Source organism: Chlamydotis macqueenii, chromosome 1 (assembly GCF_036417535.1).
Source record: "Chlamydotis macqueenii isolate bChlMac1 chromosome 1, bChlMac1.mat, whole genome shotgun sequence".
NCBI classification, from domain to species: Eukaryota; Metazoa; Chordata; class Aves; order Otidiformes; family Otididae; genus Chlamydotis; species Chlamydotis macqueenii.
This window is the reverse complement of record NC_141556.1, coordinates 84517448-84535228: the sequence shown is the minus strand read 5'-3', so window position 1 is coordinate 84535228 and position 17781 is coordinate 84517448. Positions and strand designations below refer to the sequence as shown.

Genomic DNA, 17781 nt, shown 5'->3' with positions numbered 1-17781 from the left:
GTGGGTCCTCCACGGGCCACAGGCTCCTTCAGGCATCCGCCTGCCCTGGTGTGGGGTCCTCCACAGGCTGCAGGTGGATCTCTGCTCCTCCATGGGCTGCAGGGGGACAGCCTGCTTCACCGTGGTCATCACCATGGGCTGCACCACGGGCTGCAGGGGAATCTCTGCCAGGAGCAACATTACTCCTCTCCCTCCTTCTTCACTGATCTTGGCATCTGCAGCGGTTCCTCTCACAAGAAATTCTTCACAATTGGCAGGCAGACACCTCTCAGGATCTCTTCACATCTCATCTCCTCTCCACTTCTTGCAGCCGGGCTGGGCCGAATTGGGCCCAGACAGCCGTCTGGTGGGAGGCCAGAGGGTGAGGGCTGCAAGGCCTACAAGGCTCGCACCTCCTTCTCTCTGCCCCTGCTTCAGCTTCTTGACATCTTTTTTATTTTCCCCCTTCTTAAATACGTTATCGCAGAGGTGTTATCACTGAACATTTTGCCACCAATTTGCTTGGCTCTGGCCAGCAGCTGGTCCAGTCGGCCTGGCCAAGTCCACTGGACAAAGGGGAAACTTCTAGCAGCTTCTTGCAGAAGCCGCCACCACAGCCCCTTGTACAAGATGCCACCGCAGCACCCGCACTAAACAAAACCAACACAATGTCTTGTCTTTTTATAGTCTTGTCACATTTTGTGCTATCAGCATTTCAGTTACCACTTCTAACTTTTCATCAGTTGCAAGAGACTGTGTTGAATGTTTGTCTCAACATTGTCGAAATGTCGAACCGCCACTTAAGCAATGGAACATCAGTTAAACCATAGGCCCGTTATCTTGCAAGCCAATTCCTGATCTCGTGCAAGATAGTCAAACCACAGGACTAGAGGCTTCCTGTTTTAAGGACAATGAATATGCAATGAGACAACGATAAAAGGACAGAAACAACCAACATCAAAAAAAGGGAAACCATCATCAAAAGAACCATCATCGAAGGAAACCATCATTGACGGAACCATCATCGAACCAACATAGGAACCAACATTTACAGAACCAACATTGGACGAAACATTCTCCCACCGAGTGAACTGGACTGTCGGGACGCTGCAGCTCTGTGGTGATAGCTATTGCAACTGAAACTCTTTTCCCTCTTTCCTTTCTTTCTCTCTTTTTCTTGCATTTGCAAACTCATTGTTGGACAAATAAAGTTACCTGGTGCTTGACTCTGTTTTGAGTCTTAATTCTGTTCCCGAGAATACGAGCAAACCCACACTCCGGTGTGTGAGAGGTTGGTCTAGCCGCCCTGACCCTCCCAGACTCATCTGAAGTCGGCTAGAAGACAACGGGGCCTTCCTCTCATCTGAAATCAGAGTGTGACATCAGTCAAGTTCCTTTTTTTAAAAAAAAAAAAACACCCACAAAAAAAACCCTTTAAATACCCTGAAAGATCAAAAATCAGATTAACATAACCTTTGACATGACCAATTATGGTTTACTGAGTACAGTGTTCTGTATTTGCTGAACTAAACTGTCTCAAGCTGGGACAGAAACTGATCTGGCTTGATAAAAATCCCAGAAATGGGATTAGCTAGGTGAATGTGCTGATCTGATAAGATGGTGGCATGGCAGGGTTTGGAATTATGAATTACCCCAAGCGAAGGTCAGCATTATGCCAGTAAGCAAGACATCTGATTCAGTTGTCTTATGGAAACTATAGTAAAGTATATGTCTGGGCTGTCATTCCCTTGCTTTCTATTATTCTTTGACTCAGGGCACTGTTTTATTTTGACCATGTTGGGACAGCTTCAATTGTTTTGACTGTTTGTTTATTTTATTAGTTGATCATATCTAAAACTTCAAATATGAGTCATTCTAAGCCTTTCCGTCAGGGTGAAAGAACATACTTAGCCCACACATGTACATAGAGGAAAAAAGCACTTCCTGAAGTGTCATGTGAGTTTCTTTTTTTCAGTCGCTCCAGAGACGGGACTGATAGTACTTGCTCTCTGATGCACCAAAATATCTGCTTCACTCGGGTAGGTGTGATAAGCTGCAGGATTCTGCTTTCCTCTTCAACTTGCAATTTCTTATTCTTCACTCCTGAAAACCTCTCTCTCCCCTCCAGTTCCCCCTTTCATTTTCATAACCACATAGCAGCCCTTTTAGCACTTTTGAAAACAGCATGGGCAGTATCTTCTTTATGATTCATCCCTCAGTTTGCTTTGGAGTAAGATTTGTGTTACTGTCTTTATAACATTCCTTGATTGTCTATCCCATTTATACTATCTTTTGTAGCTATATGGGGAGGCAGCAAGATTCAGTTCTTGCAGCACTGTTCTCATTTGTCTGTGTAAAAGTCGCTTCTGCATATATCAAGAAGACTTCAGGAAATGGAACAAACTTGTTAGTCTTAAGTTAAGCCCCCAGCTGCCTTCTAGCAACTTCTTTCATAGCTTTCCTTACAGGTCACCCTTACCTAAAAGCCTCTTAGCAGTTGTTACCAAAAAATAGTAGATTAGAATGTTTGTTACAACTGTTGATCTCATTTTCTTCGTGGTGAAGCAGTTCTAATGCTTATGCATCACTCTACATTTAGACTATATGTTATGCAAGAAAGAGATTTATGATTTGGAATATTTTTTTAAATAATATTAATATTTAGTCCTGCATACAATAGTCTTTGACTGGCATTTAAGTACTGGTGTAATAGAGGTTAAAATAGAATCAGTCTGGTTTCTTTTATTCATATCTCCTGTCTTCATTGATTTGGCAAGGTTTTAGGTAACAGAGTTTTTATAAACAATTCTATTAATGCCTAAAGGATGAAGATCAGGCTCTTTTTCTTATTTCTATCTTGACTTTGCTAGATTTCCTTTACTTTCCTTGCTAAATTTCCTAGTATCTACGTAAAAGAATAATTAAGCAATTACAGTTTTTCCACTACTATTCCTATAGTTTTAAAACATAATTTAACTATTCTGTCACTCAGCTTCATTGTCTTGCAATAAGACACCTTTTCTTATCTCTAAAATGGCTCAATAACGTTACTAGTACTACTCTGTATTTTAATTTTTCTTTCTACAATGAAATCTCTCTGTTCTTCTTAAACCATTCATTCTTCTTAAACCTTTCTTGTCATCAAGATTAGCTTTCCAAGAAACCAGCAGAGAACTCAGAACAAAAGCGGAGAGAAGGAAATGCTCACTGATACTTCCCTAAAAATACCCCTTAGCAAACAGAGTTGCTGTCCTGTCTGTTCTATTTATAATGTCCAGAAAGTGGAGCAGAGTTATTTCTTTAAGACAAGCATTGCTTTCTTAACCTAAACCTGTTTCACTGGTTATGGCAGAAGAAGTCACATGTTTTAAAGGGAAAAGGAACTAAAATGCTGACTTACCTTTCTGAAGAAGAGGTGTATACAAAGCTGGAAGTCGACCAGGAAAGACACCTGTGACAGTGTAAGCATGTGAATAGAGAGTTCCACGTTAGAGTGGAGACTAAAAAGAACTAGACTGAAATCAAAGGAGATGACACAGATAGGAGAACTTAAGTGTACACAACCCCCCTGTTAGAATAGTGGGGCTTATGTAGCTTGGCGTATAGTGGTCAGATTAGTAAGCCTTTAGCACAAACTTGTACAGACCGAGGCCTTTGTACCTTGACAGCTCTGTACTATCACCTGGCTCAGAGATGCTTCAGTATGGAGGAAGAGAAGAAGCTGGGGAGGAGGGTGTGAATTGCGTACTAATTTGCTTTCTGTTTTATAGCTACAGAATGCCTCAGCTCCTGGATAACAGCAGTTCACAGGAACAGGCTGCTGCATATTATGCATCAGAATCCATTGTCTCCATTGCTCTCTTCATCATCATTTTCATCATAGGTATTCCAGGCAACGGACTGGTGATCTGGGTAGCTGGGCTGAAAATGAAAAGGTCTGTGAACATCGTCTGGTTCCTAAATCTTGCTGTGGCTGACTTCATGTGCTGCTTGTTCTTGCCATTTTTCATTGTTCATCTGGCCCTCTATGAACACTGGCCGTATGGTTGGTTTCTCTGCAAGGTTATTCCATCAGTCATAATCTTCACCATGTTTGCTAGCGTCTTCCTACTCGTGGCCATCAGCATTGACCGGTGCCTCCTTGTGATGAAACCTGTCTGGTGTCAAAATCATCGAACAGTGAAATTTGTCTCACTAATATGCAGTGGCATTTGGATCCTGGCCTTCATTTTCTGCTGTCCTGTCTTCCACTACCGTAAGACTAGCACTTACGATGGCAAAACTGAGTGCGGGTACAGTTCTGGAGATGATGAGGTGCTAGATTATATTGATCATTCTGGAAATGGGTTGTTGGAAGAACACTCACCTTTAGCCTACAATGGTAATGACTCATGGGGAAACTTCTATGAAGGTGATTATTCTGTACCCCTTGCCTTAGTGATAATAAACATCACTAGGGCTGTCTTTGGCTTTGTACTCCCCTTTGGCATAATGGCAGTTTGCTATGCCCTTATTGCTTTCAGAATGTCTGGAAATCAGTTTCACAAGTCGCACAATAGGATGTTGCGAACAATTGTGCTTGTGGTAACTGCATTCTTCTTCTGCTGGGCCCCATACCATGTAGTTGGGATTCTGTCCCTTGTATCTACTCTTGGTACAGGACTGAGGGAGTCATTGGTCCTCTGGGATCACCTCTCTACAGCACTTGCATATGCCAACAGCTGCATCAACCCCCTGCTCTATGTTTTTGTGGGACGGGACTTCAGGGCAAAGGCACAGCAATCAGTGCAAGGAATACTGGAAGGTGCCTTTACTGAGGAACCAACACGTTTGATACCTTACTTGCTTGACAGAAGCAAGACTTCAACAGAGAAGGAGGTTAGCAGCACACTATAAAGCAGGACTTTGATCACCTCTGTAGAAGGAGCATGCTATGGCCTTGCACATCAATCACTCTCCACTTAACAGCTTTTTTTGCTCCAACACATTTGATTAATCTGCAGATCCACATAGAGGGCACTGAGATGGTTCAGATTAGAACAGCTAACTCCTTTTATATTCTACTCTAGAGAGATGGGAAGTTGGAAGCAGCAAGAGTAATAATCTAAGGGAAGACTCTGGTGAAACAGACAACACTGAGTACTTTAAAGAAGAAAACAGGCTTACAGAATGATTTGTGCTTGGATCATGTAATTTAAATGATGAATTGCTAGATGATAATGTCACCAGTTATTTGCATACATTTATGTTCCACATCTGCTGTCTCTGATAAACTGCAGATTAAACTAACTTTGATGTCTCTCCTTGGAATCTGTCATCCCATCCTTCCTCTCCTTTGACTATACTTGGGCTCTGAGGGTTTTTTTCTGAAGATTTCCCTACAGGGTCATGCTAAATTTTCTTACAGCAGTGCATTAGAACAGCACTTGCTCCAGTCAGCTGCATCGAACTGACTTTCATGCCCTGGTAGATGACCAAGATACTTCTTTGTCCCAGGAAATACATCACTGTACAGTAGTAACTGGTCCAATGCACGTGCTGTAGCTGTGTTTGTTAGCATGTACTCACTCACTGTCTCCCCAACACTCCCTCCACCACCAGAGTCCCAAATCTTCCTTTTAGGAAGTACTCTGAAATTATCCAAACACACTGAGTGCATTTTAAGATGGCACATGAGCAGAATTTGAGCAACTGCAGTCATTGATGAACCAGATTAGGTGGCTGCTGGACTACCAGCCATTTGGTAAAACCTTGGAATTGAGAAGTGATAACCTCCAATCTGACCTCAAGAAAGTGGGGAACAAGCCTGATGCAGCAGTTGTGTCCTGTGCTTCTCATGTCTTTCTGGTAGAGGAAGATAAAAGTTTTGTCCAGTCAGGATAGTTGGGGGTGTTTCCCACACCTGGATGATCCCTGCACCTAAAAAGCAGATGTTTACTAGGTGCTCTAAGGAAGTGGTTTAAAATTGGCTTTTTCTGTTAGTCTTTACTTAAATGAGTAAGGCCAACAAAGACCCACTAAGCATTGGTATAGTTTTCACTTTGCCTTTATGGTGAGCACAGGTTGAAACACTTACTGAGCTCAGTGCCCTGAGCCAGCAGTGAAAACTTTTGACTCTTTCTCTTGAGATCCTAAAAAGTCTCAGTTGTAAAGTATATATAAGTGTGGACTGCTCATTTAGCAATGTCTACATCCAAATTCTGTTTCTAAGGTAAGTGGGAGCCAAGCACACCTGACGGGCGCTACTGAAAAAAATTCAATACAGGCACCAAAAAGAGTTAAACCATAAACATTCACTTTTTCTTTTTATTAAGAAAGCATGCACAAAAATAAACTTGTGAGACCACGCCCCTCTCTCCCTGACCACTGACACAAAACACGGAGGGGGTCACACCACGCTGGGGGGACCTGCAAGAACCCCTCTCCGCGAGAGGCTGGCATCCTACCTCTCCCTGCAGAGCTCCATGCTGCCCACCCAATGCCTTCCCACGCACTAACACCACACATTTATTTCAGGGGCAGAGGAATGAGGGTGATTTGCACACCGACCGGCATGTATTTACATATGCAAATGAGGCACAACTTAATATGCAAATTATACAAATATGCAAATGAGTAGCACTTGCATATGCAGAAGAAGCCATCTTGGTTTGTTTTTCTTCTGGTGGTGTTCGCAGACTTCCACAGGGCCGGCTCTCAGTAACATCCTCTGCAAAGCACTAACTGGCACTTATCAGAGATTGTCTCTCATGGTTGTCTCTAGTGCCAGTTTCCACAGAAACCCATCACACATGCTTCCAAGCTGTATCATTCCCATCCTGATGCAGCAGAGATAACAACTGACTCCATGTTGAAGTTGTGTGGGATTCCTCATTTCTCTTGGAAACTCTCGATGACAAACTCCCCCCTCCTCCCCAATACACACCTAAACAAGGAAAAAAAAAAAAAACCCAAAACCAAAAATGTCCTCTCCCCCCACCAAGTACAATGAGACTCTTTGTCAAAGAGTCTTTGACAAAGATCCAATTGGTTTATCCCTACAGCAAATTTAAAAAGCAATCCTAGTTCCCCACCTTCCTGCAGTCAGAGTAGAGGTTATTACTGCCCCAGGTCTGTCAAACAACCCATCTTGGTTCTCTTCACTGGTAAAGGGGGAATAAGGGCTAGGGGAAGGCTTTACAAAATATTAAGAGGAAATGAGCTTTGACAGAGCAGAGCCATATCAGAAAAAAAGGGGAACACAGGGCATAGTTTTGGGGAGGAGGCATTCTCAACACTCACTCCTCCCGCATCTTTTCCACTTGCCTGATCTGCAAGTGCTGACAAAACTCATCCTTCGGGATTTATACTAGATTCCATTATCTCCTCAGCTGAACTGCAAGGGGTCTGACTCACCCTCCTCCTTTTTATCCTTCAGCTGTTCAGTTTAAAAATCTGCTCCACTTCATCCTCTCTCTTCTAATGCACCTCTTACAAAAACCACTTGTGAGGGCCTCCCAGTTACTTGACCAGAGGGTCCAGCCCCTTTACCAGAAGTCCCCTAATTCACCTCCACTCTGAGCAGCAGCTTTCTCTTCCCACCATTAGCCCATTCACGAAGTGGGAACCACTGACTGAGCATTTGCACGTATGCTACAAGACTCCTGTTGCTAGCACTATCAAACCACAGGCAAGGACAGTCTCCAAAGAAATATGAGGGGCAGAGGGCCAAATAACAACTGAACAAATACTGATGGGAGAAAACTTACAAATTTGCATATGCAAGTAAGAGCCTCATTACATATTTTAAAGAAAGGCTTGAAGGGGTGGGGGATGAAATTAAAGGCTCTGGGGAACAGAATTTGTTGAATCGCATGTGACACCCCTGACTGCTTCTTTGACCTGATGGGTATGTAGGCTTCACCTGGAGACTGCAAAAGGCAGTGCAAGTCAGGATTCCCTCAAAAACTCTCTCAGTCCTCACAGATGGCACTGCATTCTGAAACCCAAATTCTCTGCTGAAATACCACCTCTACTACTTTCTCGTTCCTCCAAACTCTGGTCTACCCTCCCAGCTCAGCTGAGCTCTCCCCACCTCAGGGGTTACCCTCGCTTTGTACTTGGGAACTCTACTTCTTTTCTTGCTTTTCCTGCTGGTGTGAGAAAGTTCACAGAGCTAAGATCACCCCTCCAGTGCCCCTTTAGCCCCCTGACCTTTACAACATTTATGAAACAAAATAACTACAGGTTCCCAGGGTTCACTAGGCTCTCTCACTCCAGTAGCCAATACACCAGATTCACCGGCCACCTTGAAGGGAAAGAGGGATTGTTAAACGCAAAATTACGGAGGCAGAGAAAGATGCACTCAAGGATTCAGCCTTCCAAGGTCTTTTCATGGCACCAAGGACCCATCTTTCCACCCTCCACGGGGCACAACGCAACATGAAAGAGCCAATCTGATGCGTCCGAGGCCACCAGAGGAGGGGGAGGGCTATGCTCAATTATTGGGAATAATAATAACAACAACAACAATAATAATAAACAAAAGAAGAAAAAGAAGATAAAACAGGACGCAAAGAAGGATTATCTTCGGCAGCATCTTGCGGTGGCTTCTCTGGCAGATAGAGAATATATATCTATATACAGGCAAGGCAGAGAGGCTGGGGAGGGTGATGCTGGCACCATTCACCCCATGTCCCCCTCCCCTCCCGCGTCCTTCACAAAGGACAGGCTATTAAGTCTGTAACTCACTAGGTGATCAAGTCCCAATCAAAATCGTCAGGGATTTCCTCATTGGCACCTGGCGGAGGCCCTGGAGGCCGAGCAACCAGATGGTGAGCTAAGCCAAAAACAAGAAAAAAGAAGAGAAAGGAAAGAGTACAGTTAGAATAAAAAATGTCATGCTTTTTCCACAGTGGGCCCTTGGGCAAAAGAAAGCATAAAGGATTCGGGCCTTCTCCTTTCCAACAGTCTAACAAGCAAGAACATGAATGAATCTGGCATGAATTTCTTCCTGTCAGACAGCACCTACCAATGTCTGTAGGTGGTCTGTTGTGAAATTCTCCACAGTAGCTTCTACAGAGGTTAAATTTCAGCCTCCTTAAGTGTCCATACAGCTGACTGCTGATAGAGCACAAAGGACTTAATCAATAGAAGTTTCTCGTGTAACGTTGCCTTCAAGCAAGCAACTAAGGGTGAGGCTGAGCTGAAGACTATTTATGTAAAGTGAAAGAAATCACGCCACTGAAATCCTAAACCTTGCCAGAGCTATGGCAGAGCACTAAACAGAGGGTGTCTTGCAGTCCAGGCTCTCTCCCTGCTGTCAGTGCTCCATTTGATTAGTAAGTGCTTTGGGAGAAATGCACAAAGGGCTTGGGAACTGGTTCTTTAATGTTCATTGGTATAACAGGCCTTAACGTCACCCCTTACCTGGGCGATTATATCCTGGAGAGTCCTGGGTGGAAATCTGATACATAGGAGATGGCCCAGAGAAGAGATGGGGAGGCTGAGGCTGACCATAGGAGTTCACTGTGAAAGGAAAGGAATAAAAAAAAAAAAAAAAAAAACAAAAACCAAAAAAACCCTGTTAATATTCTGGTCAGCTGTCTTGGCCCTGACTGGGTGGCAGCTCAGCCAGAGAGCAACTCACTCAGACCCATAAGATACTGAGATGATGTTCAGCTGTTGGGTCCTAACTGCAAGCTTGGTCAGGGATCTTGTTCTTGGAACCAGCAGGAGTTTCTCTATTATTGTAAAAAAACCAAAATTTTGATCCAGAAACACCCTAAGCTGGCTCAACAGCATCCATTTAGTTCAGTACTAGATGACACACACTATCACAGTCCTGTCAAGACCATTATATCATCTGTGCTGTGCTCAGCGTGCATCCTCCTATTCCTTGTCCAGTCAGTATTTCTCCAACATGGCTGCAAGAGCTTCCTCCATTACAGCTCCTACAGCTCCTGCCATCTGGAATAGCAGTCTCTCTACCTTGCCATTCTTTTTTGTTGATCAGCTACAAAAAACAGCATTCCCTTCTTCTTTTATGGGTTTATCTTTTATATGTATTTCTGCCTGGAGAGGTCACCTATCAATGATATCATAGGGAATTATTATTATATAATCACATAACATCACATAATAAAGGTCTGTCTAGGCCACAGACATAGGACATCATAATTCCTTAAAGCCAGAGACAGCTGAGTTGCTACGAACAGCTGACAGCACAGCCCTGAGTTGCTCAGTGCTACATTGCCTGGAAAGGCAGCAAGTAGTTACAACATTCACAGAATTGGTCATTGATTTACATGTCATTTTATTCTCCCTCCTAATTACCTTGGTTCATGGATTGCTCCTGTTTGCCACTGTTCAGGGCACAAGAATCAGAGATTCGAGGGGGCTGCTGTGGGCCAATCAGATGAGGGAGCTGACCAGTCTGGGTAAGGAAGTGATTAAGGGAGTCACAGAGGTTGGCAATATGGTGTTGATCCAGCGTCCAATTCTTCCGCTCAGCCTGGCGCAGACTCTCCATCAGCTCTGCAGAGGACAAAGGACAATGTCAAAGACAGCACTCACACTGTGGTCTTCCCTGCAAAGAGTTTCTGTCTTCTACCCCTAAATCCCACCTTCTCCCCACAAACCAAATTTCACTGCTTCAAATCTGTCACCAAAATCCTGGAGAACTCCGTATCTAGGATCCTGTCTCACTGACTCAGTAGGGGAGGGAAGAGTAGAAGGGAAAAATCTCAGCTTTCTGACATATTTCTATGAATTAGAATCAGAGAATCATAGAATGGTTTAGGTTGGAAGAAACCTTTAAAGGTCATCTAGTCCAAGCCCCCAGCAAGGAGCTGGGACATCTTGTACTAAATCAGGTTGCTCAGAGCCTCATCCAACCTGGCCTTGAATGTTCCTCCACATCTTTCCTGTAGGCCCCCTTTAGGCACTGGAAGACCACTACAAGATCTCCCTGGAGCCTCCTCTTCTCCAGGCTGATTAATTAATTCCCTCTGCCTCAAATTCCTACAGTGTTCAAGTTCTTTAGCGTCATTAACAGAATCCATGAAGTAGGACACCTCATGTTACAAACAGAATTGCTGAATCACTGAGAAATCATGGATTTGACATGGTTTCATTGAAAAAAATATCAGGGCGCAGCACTCCCATATTCTAGACTACAGCTCTTATCATTGAGTTGCTAGACCTAGTCACTAGACCAACACTGACCTGAGAATTGGGAGTGCTCAATGCTAGACCAGTTCAGCCGGTTTACCATCTTGAAGCTTTCCTTCAGAGAATCGATGTTGGAGCACCAGTCAGGGGGAAATGCTGGAATGAAATGGGGATGACATTATTAAAATACAGATCATCCTTTCCCTCCACTTCTTAGTATAAAATGATAGGTCCCTCTTCACCAAAAAGCCTGATGCTACAGTAGCTAGAAATCCTTTCTCCCTTGGAAGACTGGGGATGGCACCTCCTTCTTCATTTAGCCCTGATTTATCCTGCATATCTAAACAGAATCCCAAACCCAGTGTGGATGTATCCTCCTTACCTTCAGTAAGGAAGCAATTTCCCTCTCAGATTTCAATCACAACTGGCTGTTCTGGTTTTATTTAGTGAGAGGGGGCTACGGTGGTAGCTTCTGTAAGAAGCTGCTAGAAATTGTTCTCCTTTGTTCAGTGGACTCGGACAGGCCTAGGGTAGACAGCCTGCTGCTGGCCAAGGCCGAGCCAATTGGTAGCAGAATGTTCCATGATAACGCCTCTGTGGTAACATATTTAGGAAGGGGAAAACAGGAAAAAAAAGAAACAAAGAAAGAGAAGATGTGAAGACACTGAGCGGGGGCAGAGAGGGGGAGGCGCGAGTCCTGTGGGCCTTGCGGCCCTCACCCTCTGGCCTCCCACAAAGCGGCTGTCTGGGCCCAGCTGCAAGAAGTGGAGAGGAGATGAGATGCGAAGAGATCCTGAGAGGCATCTGCCTGCCTGTTGTGAAGAATTTCTTGTGAGAGGAACGACTGCAGATGCCAAGGTCAGTGAAGAAGGAGGGGGAGGAGTAATGCCACTCCTGGCCAAGATTCCCCTGCAGCCCGTGGTGAAGACCATGGTGAGGCAGGCTGTCCCCCTGCAGCCCATGGAGGTCCAAAGAGGAGCAGAGATCCACCTGCAGCCTGTGGACAATCCCACGTCAGGGCAGGTGGACAGGAGGCTGTGGCCCATGGAGGACCACCTGGGGCAGCCGTTCTGGAGGGACTGCACCCCTTGGAGGAGATGACCCACACTGGAGCAGTTTCACAAAGGACTGTAGCCCGTGGGTGGGACCCCATGCTGGAGCAGGGGAGCAATGTGAGGAGTTCTTCCCCTGACAAGGAACCAGCGGCGTAAAACAACGTGTGATGAACTGACTGTAACCCCCATTCCCTCTTCCCCCCGTGCCACTTGGGGCAGGGACGAAGGTGGTGGAGATAATGTAAGAAGGGAAGAGGGAAGGGTGGGGGAGAGGTTATCTTGTTCTCTGTCTCATTACCCTGCTTTGGTTTTAATAATAAATGAATAATTTTCCCCAAATCGAGTCTGTTTTGCCCGTAACGGTAACTTCAAGGATCTCTCCCTGTCCTTATCTCAAACCTCGAGCCTTTTTTCTTGTATTATCTCTCCCTGTTCTCTTGGTGGCGGGAGTGAGAGAGACTGAGTAGTCTGGTCCCGATCAGGGCTAAACTATGACACTGGCTTTCACTCTTTTTCCACACACAATTTAGGCACTACTTAGGGAAAGTTTGCTTGTGGAATTTCTGTCTGGGGGCTCCTCACTGCTCCCTTTTTTCCCCAGCTGTTCTTTCCATAACCCCTGACACACCAAAGCCAGCATTGTTGATTGAAGCCTGTGACTGCTGCTGCTGCGGGTGGGAGTGCGGGTGATGTTGTTGATGCTGGTGGTAGCCTCCATGCTGCATTGGGGGTGGGTGCATGGACATCACTGGTGGAGGGCCATAACTTTCACCACCCTGCTGCTTTCCCCCTTGGGATGGGCAGCCCTCTGGGGTTGGAGTGTGGAGTGCGGGAGCCGCACCAACTGATGAGGGGCCTTGCTGCTGCTGCTGGTACATGTAGTAGTTGTGGTTGGAGGGCTGCATGTCACCAAGGAGAGAAGAAAAACCTGCCAAGTGAAAGAAAGAGGAGGGGGCTTTAACAGCTGTCTGTATCAGACCTCTGCTTAAATTATCCATCTCTAATTTCACACTGCTCATCCTCCTATTTATGAAGCTTTTTGAGTGCTCTCTAAAGGCTGCCAACACCTATCACCTGCAGTTATGCTGCCACTGTGCTCCAGATTCTGTTCAAAACAAGAGGCTTTACAACAAAGTCCCAGCAGGATTTAAACTTCTAGTACAGAGTTAGGCACTTAAATTCCTCCCTGGATTTTTCCTATATTTTCCAAAGAAACCTATGCTCTCCTAAAATTCCATACATGTGTTGTTTTCCTAGAAGTGACCATTAAGCAAACTTAAACAACACAATATTTAGAAAATAGATAACTTGATAAATCTGATTTGCTGTTTCCAAAAGCTCCCTTCAGTTCCCATCTTACAAGCAGCTTGGTCAGGAACCTTCACAATTTTTCTCACTTAGATAATTAGAAGTCACACATTCTACTGCTTTTGTACACAGAGCACATTGTACTTATCAGGGCTTCTTTATGACTTTCATTCCTCCTGACTCACTGAGTGCGTCATTTCCATCCTCTTATTTCAGGCATACCCTCCATGCAACAGCATCAGTTGTTCTCCATTCTTCCCTACATCAGAAGCTCAGCATATCTATTATGTCTACTTCCCTGTTTCATTCTCCCCTTACGTTGTGGAACCTTCAGGAAAAATCGCAGTGAAGGACACTACATGCCACTAACCTGAGCTACTAATTTCTCACTTTGAGGGCCCTTACTTTACTATCCCACAAGCAACCCTCAGTTTTTTACTAGATCCAAAATCAACCCTTAGAGCATCCTATTACTGTGATGGGACAAAAGGATGAATACTGCCATCAAAAGTTGCCCACAAAATTTTATCAAAAATTGCAAGTTTTCCTGGACTACCTTACAGCTGAAGACTTGGGAGAAAAAAAAATATGTATTAAAAAAAACCACAAGAAAACAAACCACTACTAAGCTTCTACAAACAAAGGAACACACTGAGTCAAGGTCCTTCTCTACATTTTTGTACCTCGCTCGTTCTACAACATCTCACACAACTGGCTCCTACTAGGAATCTCAAGTGCCAGCATGATAAAAGCAGTAAAAGTAATAAATTTTTATTTCACTGAAGCTACAAGTTCAGGAGGCTCTCCCGAGAGTAGTAAAAAGTAGACTGCACTGTATGATAGCTGACAGCATAAGTGAGCGGGTTATCTAATAATATATTCCCTTTTACACCAGACTAATATTTAGAAGAGTGTTTAAAGGTGAGAAGAACAACTGGAGATTTTTTTCTGAAGTGTTTTCCGTGGACATCTCAGCTAATCCCTGCAGCGATTCTGCCCTCTGGTGGTCGCTTCCTCAGCCCCAAAAATGCAGGCTAAGAAGGGAGTTGTAGGCTCTCTTCCATGCTCTCAGTCCACAAAGCTCGATTCTCTAAGGCCTTGTCCAATCCTAGTTTAACCAGATCTAAGAAATTACGACTTTCCACTCTCCCTTTGGAGAAACTCCACAGCCTACATGCAACAATTCCCTCCCTTGTATGGTTTCTAGCCTGACAGATTGTCAATACTTCTTTGACAAACTTTTATTCAGGACTTCGTTTCTATAAGCTTCTGCCATTTTAGTATTTGCTTTTGTATCAACACAAGGTATTTTTAAATCATTATCCGCTCTATTCTGAGAGAACTGGGGGGAACAATAGATAAAGCACATGCAGATTTCTTATCTGCTCCTGGCAGAATTAATTACAGCACACCAAAGAAGGAAAGTCTGTTTGCACAGGCTCCTAAATGAGAAAAGATCTGAGAGATACCAAGGATAGATTAATGGACAAGACTGTGTGAGCAGATACCTGCCCAGCCCACATGACGCATATAGTTACTCACCGTGCTGAGAGGAAGATGATTTCTCCAGCATGGATTTGTAGAGATTTCGGAAGGACCAGCTAAGATCCTGGAAGTTGATCTCAGAGTAGGAGAACTTGAAGTCATGGTTGGCACTGTACAGTGGGGGTGGCACATCAGCCCCTTCACGGCCCTGCCCCCCTGATACAGTAGAGGCAACATCCACAGGCCCTGCACTCTGCTATGGAAGGTAGAAGTAAGGCCTTTAGTTTGCACTAGATTTTATAACTTGAGACAGGGATCCAGAGACTAGATACAGGTAGAACATGCACTGATATCCCATATCACTTACCTCATCTCCCAACAAATCTTCCCAAATGCCATTTTCCTTGAGGAAAATCAACCACCATCCTCCCTCTGCAGTACACTGGCTTCAGCTATCTAATGCCATTATGACTTTACCCTTACCCCCATCCAGCCCTTCCTCCTTATTTTCTGTCTATGCAATTTCAGCCTCTTCCTTTCTTTTTATTTTTGCTTCTGTATCACCATTTTCACGGTTCTCTCTCTCCTCACCACTTCACTTTTCCACTCACATGCTCCTCCTCCTCCTCTCCTTTTCACCCCACCGCAAGGCTTTTATCCTTTTCCTGCTGCTCACCTGACTGTAGTTGGCAATGGGGGTGGTGCTCTGGAGTGACAGCTGAGGGGTGGCCTCAGGTGGCAAAGAGGCTTCTGTGCCAACTGGAACAGCCCCTCGGGGGCTTTTACTTGCCTCTTGCTCTGGGGAGTCTTGTGATATCTGTGGATGGGGAAGAAAGAGAAAAGGAAAGGAGCAGAAATCAAGAACAGATGGAGAAGTGAAACTGCAGATGGGAAGCCAGCTCCCCTACTGTAGAAGTTCATAGCTTAGAAAAGAGGAGGACTGGGCCTTAGTCACTACAGAGTCAGGATAAAGGACTTAAAACAAGACTAACTTTGCTACTGAACAGCAGCAACAACAGCCAATCAGCAGGACATACATGCTAGTACATTCAGTCCTAGCCTTTGTGCCCCATCTGTATACCCTACCCCCAAAACAATACCATGGGCTGGTGCTGGAAGGACTCCTTGGAAGAAGAAGGAAATTCCCCCTTCTGCTGTCTGGAAAGAACAACACTCACATCATCATCTGGAGGATGCCGCCTCTTGCGAGATATATCTGGACACGTGTCTATTGTCCAATAAGAGCCCTGGAAAGAAGACCCATTGGTGAATGCATGATTGAATCAGAGAGCTTCCTAAAGCAGGGGGTTACTGACCCAAAGAATGCTGCACCAACTAAACATTAGGACCACAAAGACCACCCTCCAGAACATCAGACAACCAAGACTTGAGCGTTGGAAATAAATTCCTCTTTTGCATTGGGTTGTATTGAACAATGAGGTATGATGCTACTGGTGAAAGGCAGAATGCTCTACATTTCCATCACTCCAACACAGGACACCAAGAAGAGCAAAGGATGTTTTGATCCAAGCTAGGGCAACTCTTTTGGGCCTGTACACCCCCTTCAGTACCTGCCTCACAACATGAATTTGTTATTGACTCATGAGAACCAACTCAGTGTTCAGACTGGGCACAGACAGCTAGAAGAATTGCTCTTATTCTGTGCTTGAAACTGCACTTTGAATACTGTGCCCATTTGTGGGGTTCTTAAGTGCAAGACAGACATTAACACGCTAGAATGCATCCAAAGAAGGCCACCACGATGGTTAAGAATTAAAACACATGTTGTACAAGCCAGAGAGATCTGTTTAGCCTGGACAAGAGAAGGCTAAGGGGGACCTAACTAACTGTCTTCAACTGTGTAAGATTATAAAGAAGACAGAATCAAACTCTTCTCAAAAATGCACAGCACAAGAATAACAGGAAACAAGCACAAGTTAGAACAAGGGAAATTACAATCAGATATAAATAAAAATTTCTTGACAGCGATGGTGGTGCAGCACTGGAACAACTTCCCAGTTGTGTTATCTCCATCCTTGGAGATTGTCAAAACTCAGTGAAGACCTCAACAACCCAACCTAATTGTCCCTGTCTGGAAGGGAGGTAGGGGGTGGGTGTTGACCCCTACAAGTCCCTTTCAACATAAAATAATCTATAATTATGTCTGTTGGGTTTGAATCAGTATAAAGAGAACTCTAGAGTGTGATTTATCTCATTTTAACCTCCAGTTGAAATCTCAATAACCAGTGACAAGCATATGACAGGTTTTCATTATAAATCCAGCCCAACATGCCAATGAACACCTGCAAATATACACACTGAGGTCAGTTAGGATTTCCTGGAATAAACCATATAATCAATGGTATTTTTGAGCAGTGATCTTCAAAGATATATTACTTCCATTTATAGACACCAACTGAGCACCACTTAGTCCTTTAAATATAACCTGAAATAAAAGGCCTACACAAGTGGCCCTTTCTGGTAACTTTAGGATGAGGAGGAGGAGACAAACTTTCTGTCTAAATACATAGCTTCTTGTTCCCACCATCTCCTTCTGCTTGTTTCCTTGTTGTTTGTTGGGTTTTGTTTTGTTTGTTTGTTTTAACAGCAGTATCTGCATGCCAACATTCCAACTCTTGGTTTTTTTAGCAATTCCCCTTTACAATCTATATATACTAACAGAGCTTTATTAGCCCTTACTTAGCCAACACATTACTAAATTCTGGAGTTTTGCTTGTAACTGATTTCTACAGATTTGAACTACCTGATTATGACATTTTTTCCCAACACCACATGTTTTGCA

General features: G+C 44.2%; 2 protein-coding genes across 5 annotated transcripts in view; one reads left to right on the top strand and one right to left on the bottom strand.

The window, feature by feature from the left end:
- The first annotated feature begins 1038 nt into the window (after positions 1 to 1038).
- Positions 1039 to 5289, top strand: C3AR1 (complement C3a receptor 1). The gene is made up of 2 exons (XM_010119419.2): positions 1039 to 2018; positions 3750 to 5289. Exon 2 carries the CDS (start codon positions 3757 to 3759, stop codon positions 4873 to 4875), a length of 1119 nt encoding a protein of 372 aa, XP_010117721.2. The 5' UTR covers positions 1039 to 2018; positions 3750 to 3756; the 3' UTR covers positions 4876 to 5289.
- Positions 3413 to 17781, bottom strand: part of FOXJ2 (forkhead box J2) — a 31929-nt gene continuing 17560 nt past the window's right edge. Inside the window, exons 4-12 of one of the 4 annotated variants that reach the window (XM_086758815.1) lie at positions 16157 to 16225; positions 15655 to 15795; positions 15036 to 15234; positions 12814 to 13113; positions 11185 to 11286; positions 10294 to 10494; positions 9388 to 9486; positions 8710 to 8797; positions 3413 to 3430 (exon numbers count right to left, since the gene is read on the bottom strand). In XM_086758815.1, coding sequence (XP_086614941.1) covers position 3430; positions 8710 to 8797; positions 9388 to 9486; positions 10294 to 10494; positions 11185 to 11286; positions 12814 to 13113; positions 15036 to 15234; positions 15655 to 15795; positions 16157 to 16225 — 1200 coding nt within the window. In that variant the 3' untranslated portion in view covers positions 3413 to 3429. Of the gene's footprint in view, positions 3431 to 6257; positions 8798 to 9387; positions 9487 to 10293; positions 10495 to 11184; positions 11287 to 12813; positions 13114 to 15035; positions 15235 to 15654; positions 15796 to 16156; positions 16226 to 17781 lie in introns of those variants that run through there. The other 3 variants (XM_086758807.1, XM_086758798.1, XM_086758822.1) reach the window with 3 other exon arrangements.

Excerpts from the sequence above, each read along its gene's own strand:
- C3AR1 (XM_010119419.2), top strand. The coding sequence starts at position 3,757 with ATGCCTCAGCTCCTGGATAACAGCAGTTCACAGGAACAGGCTGCTGCA.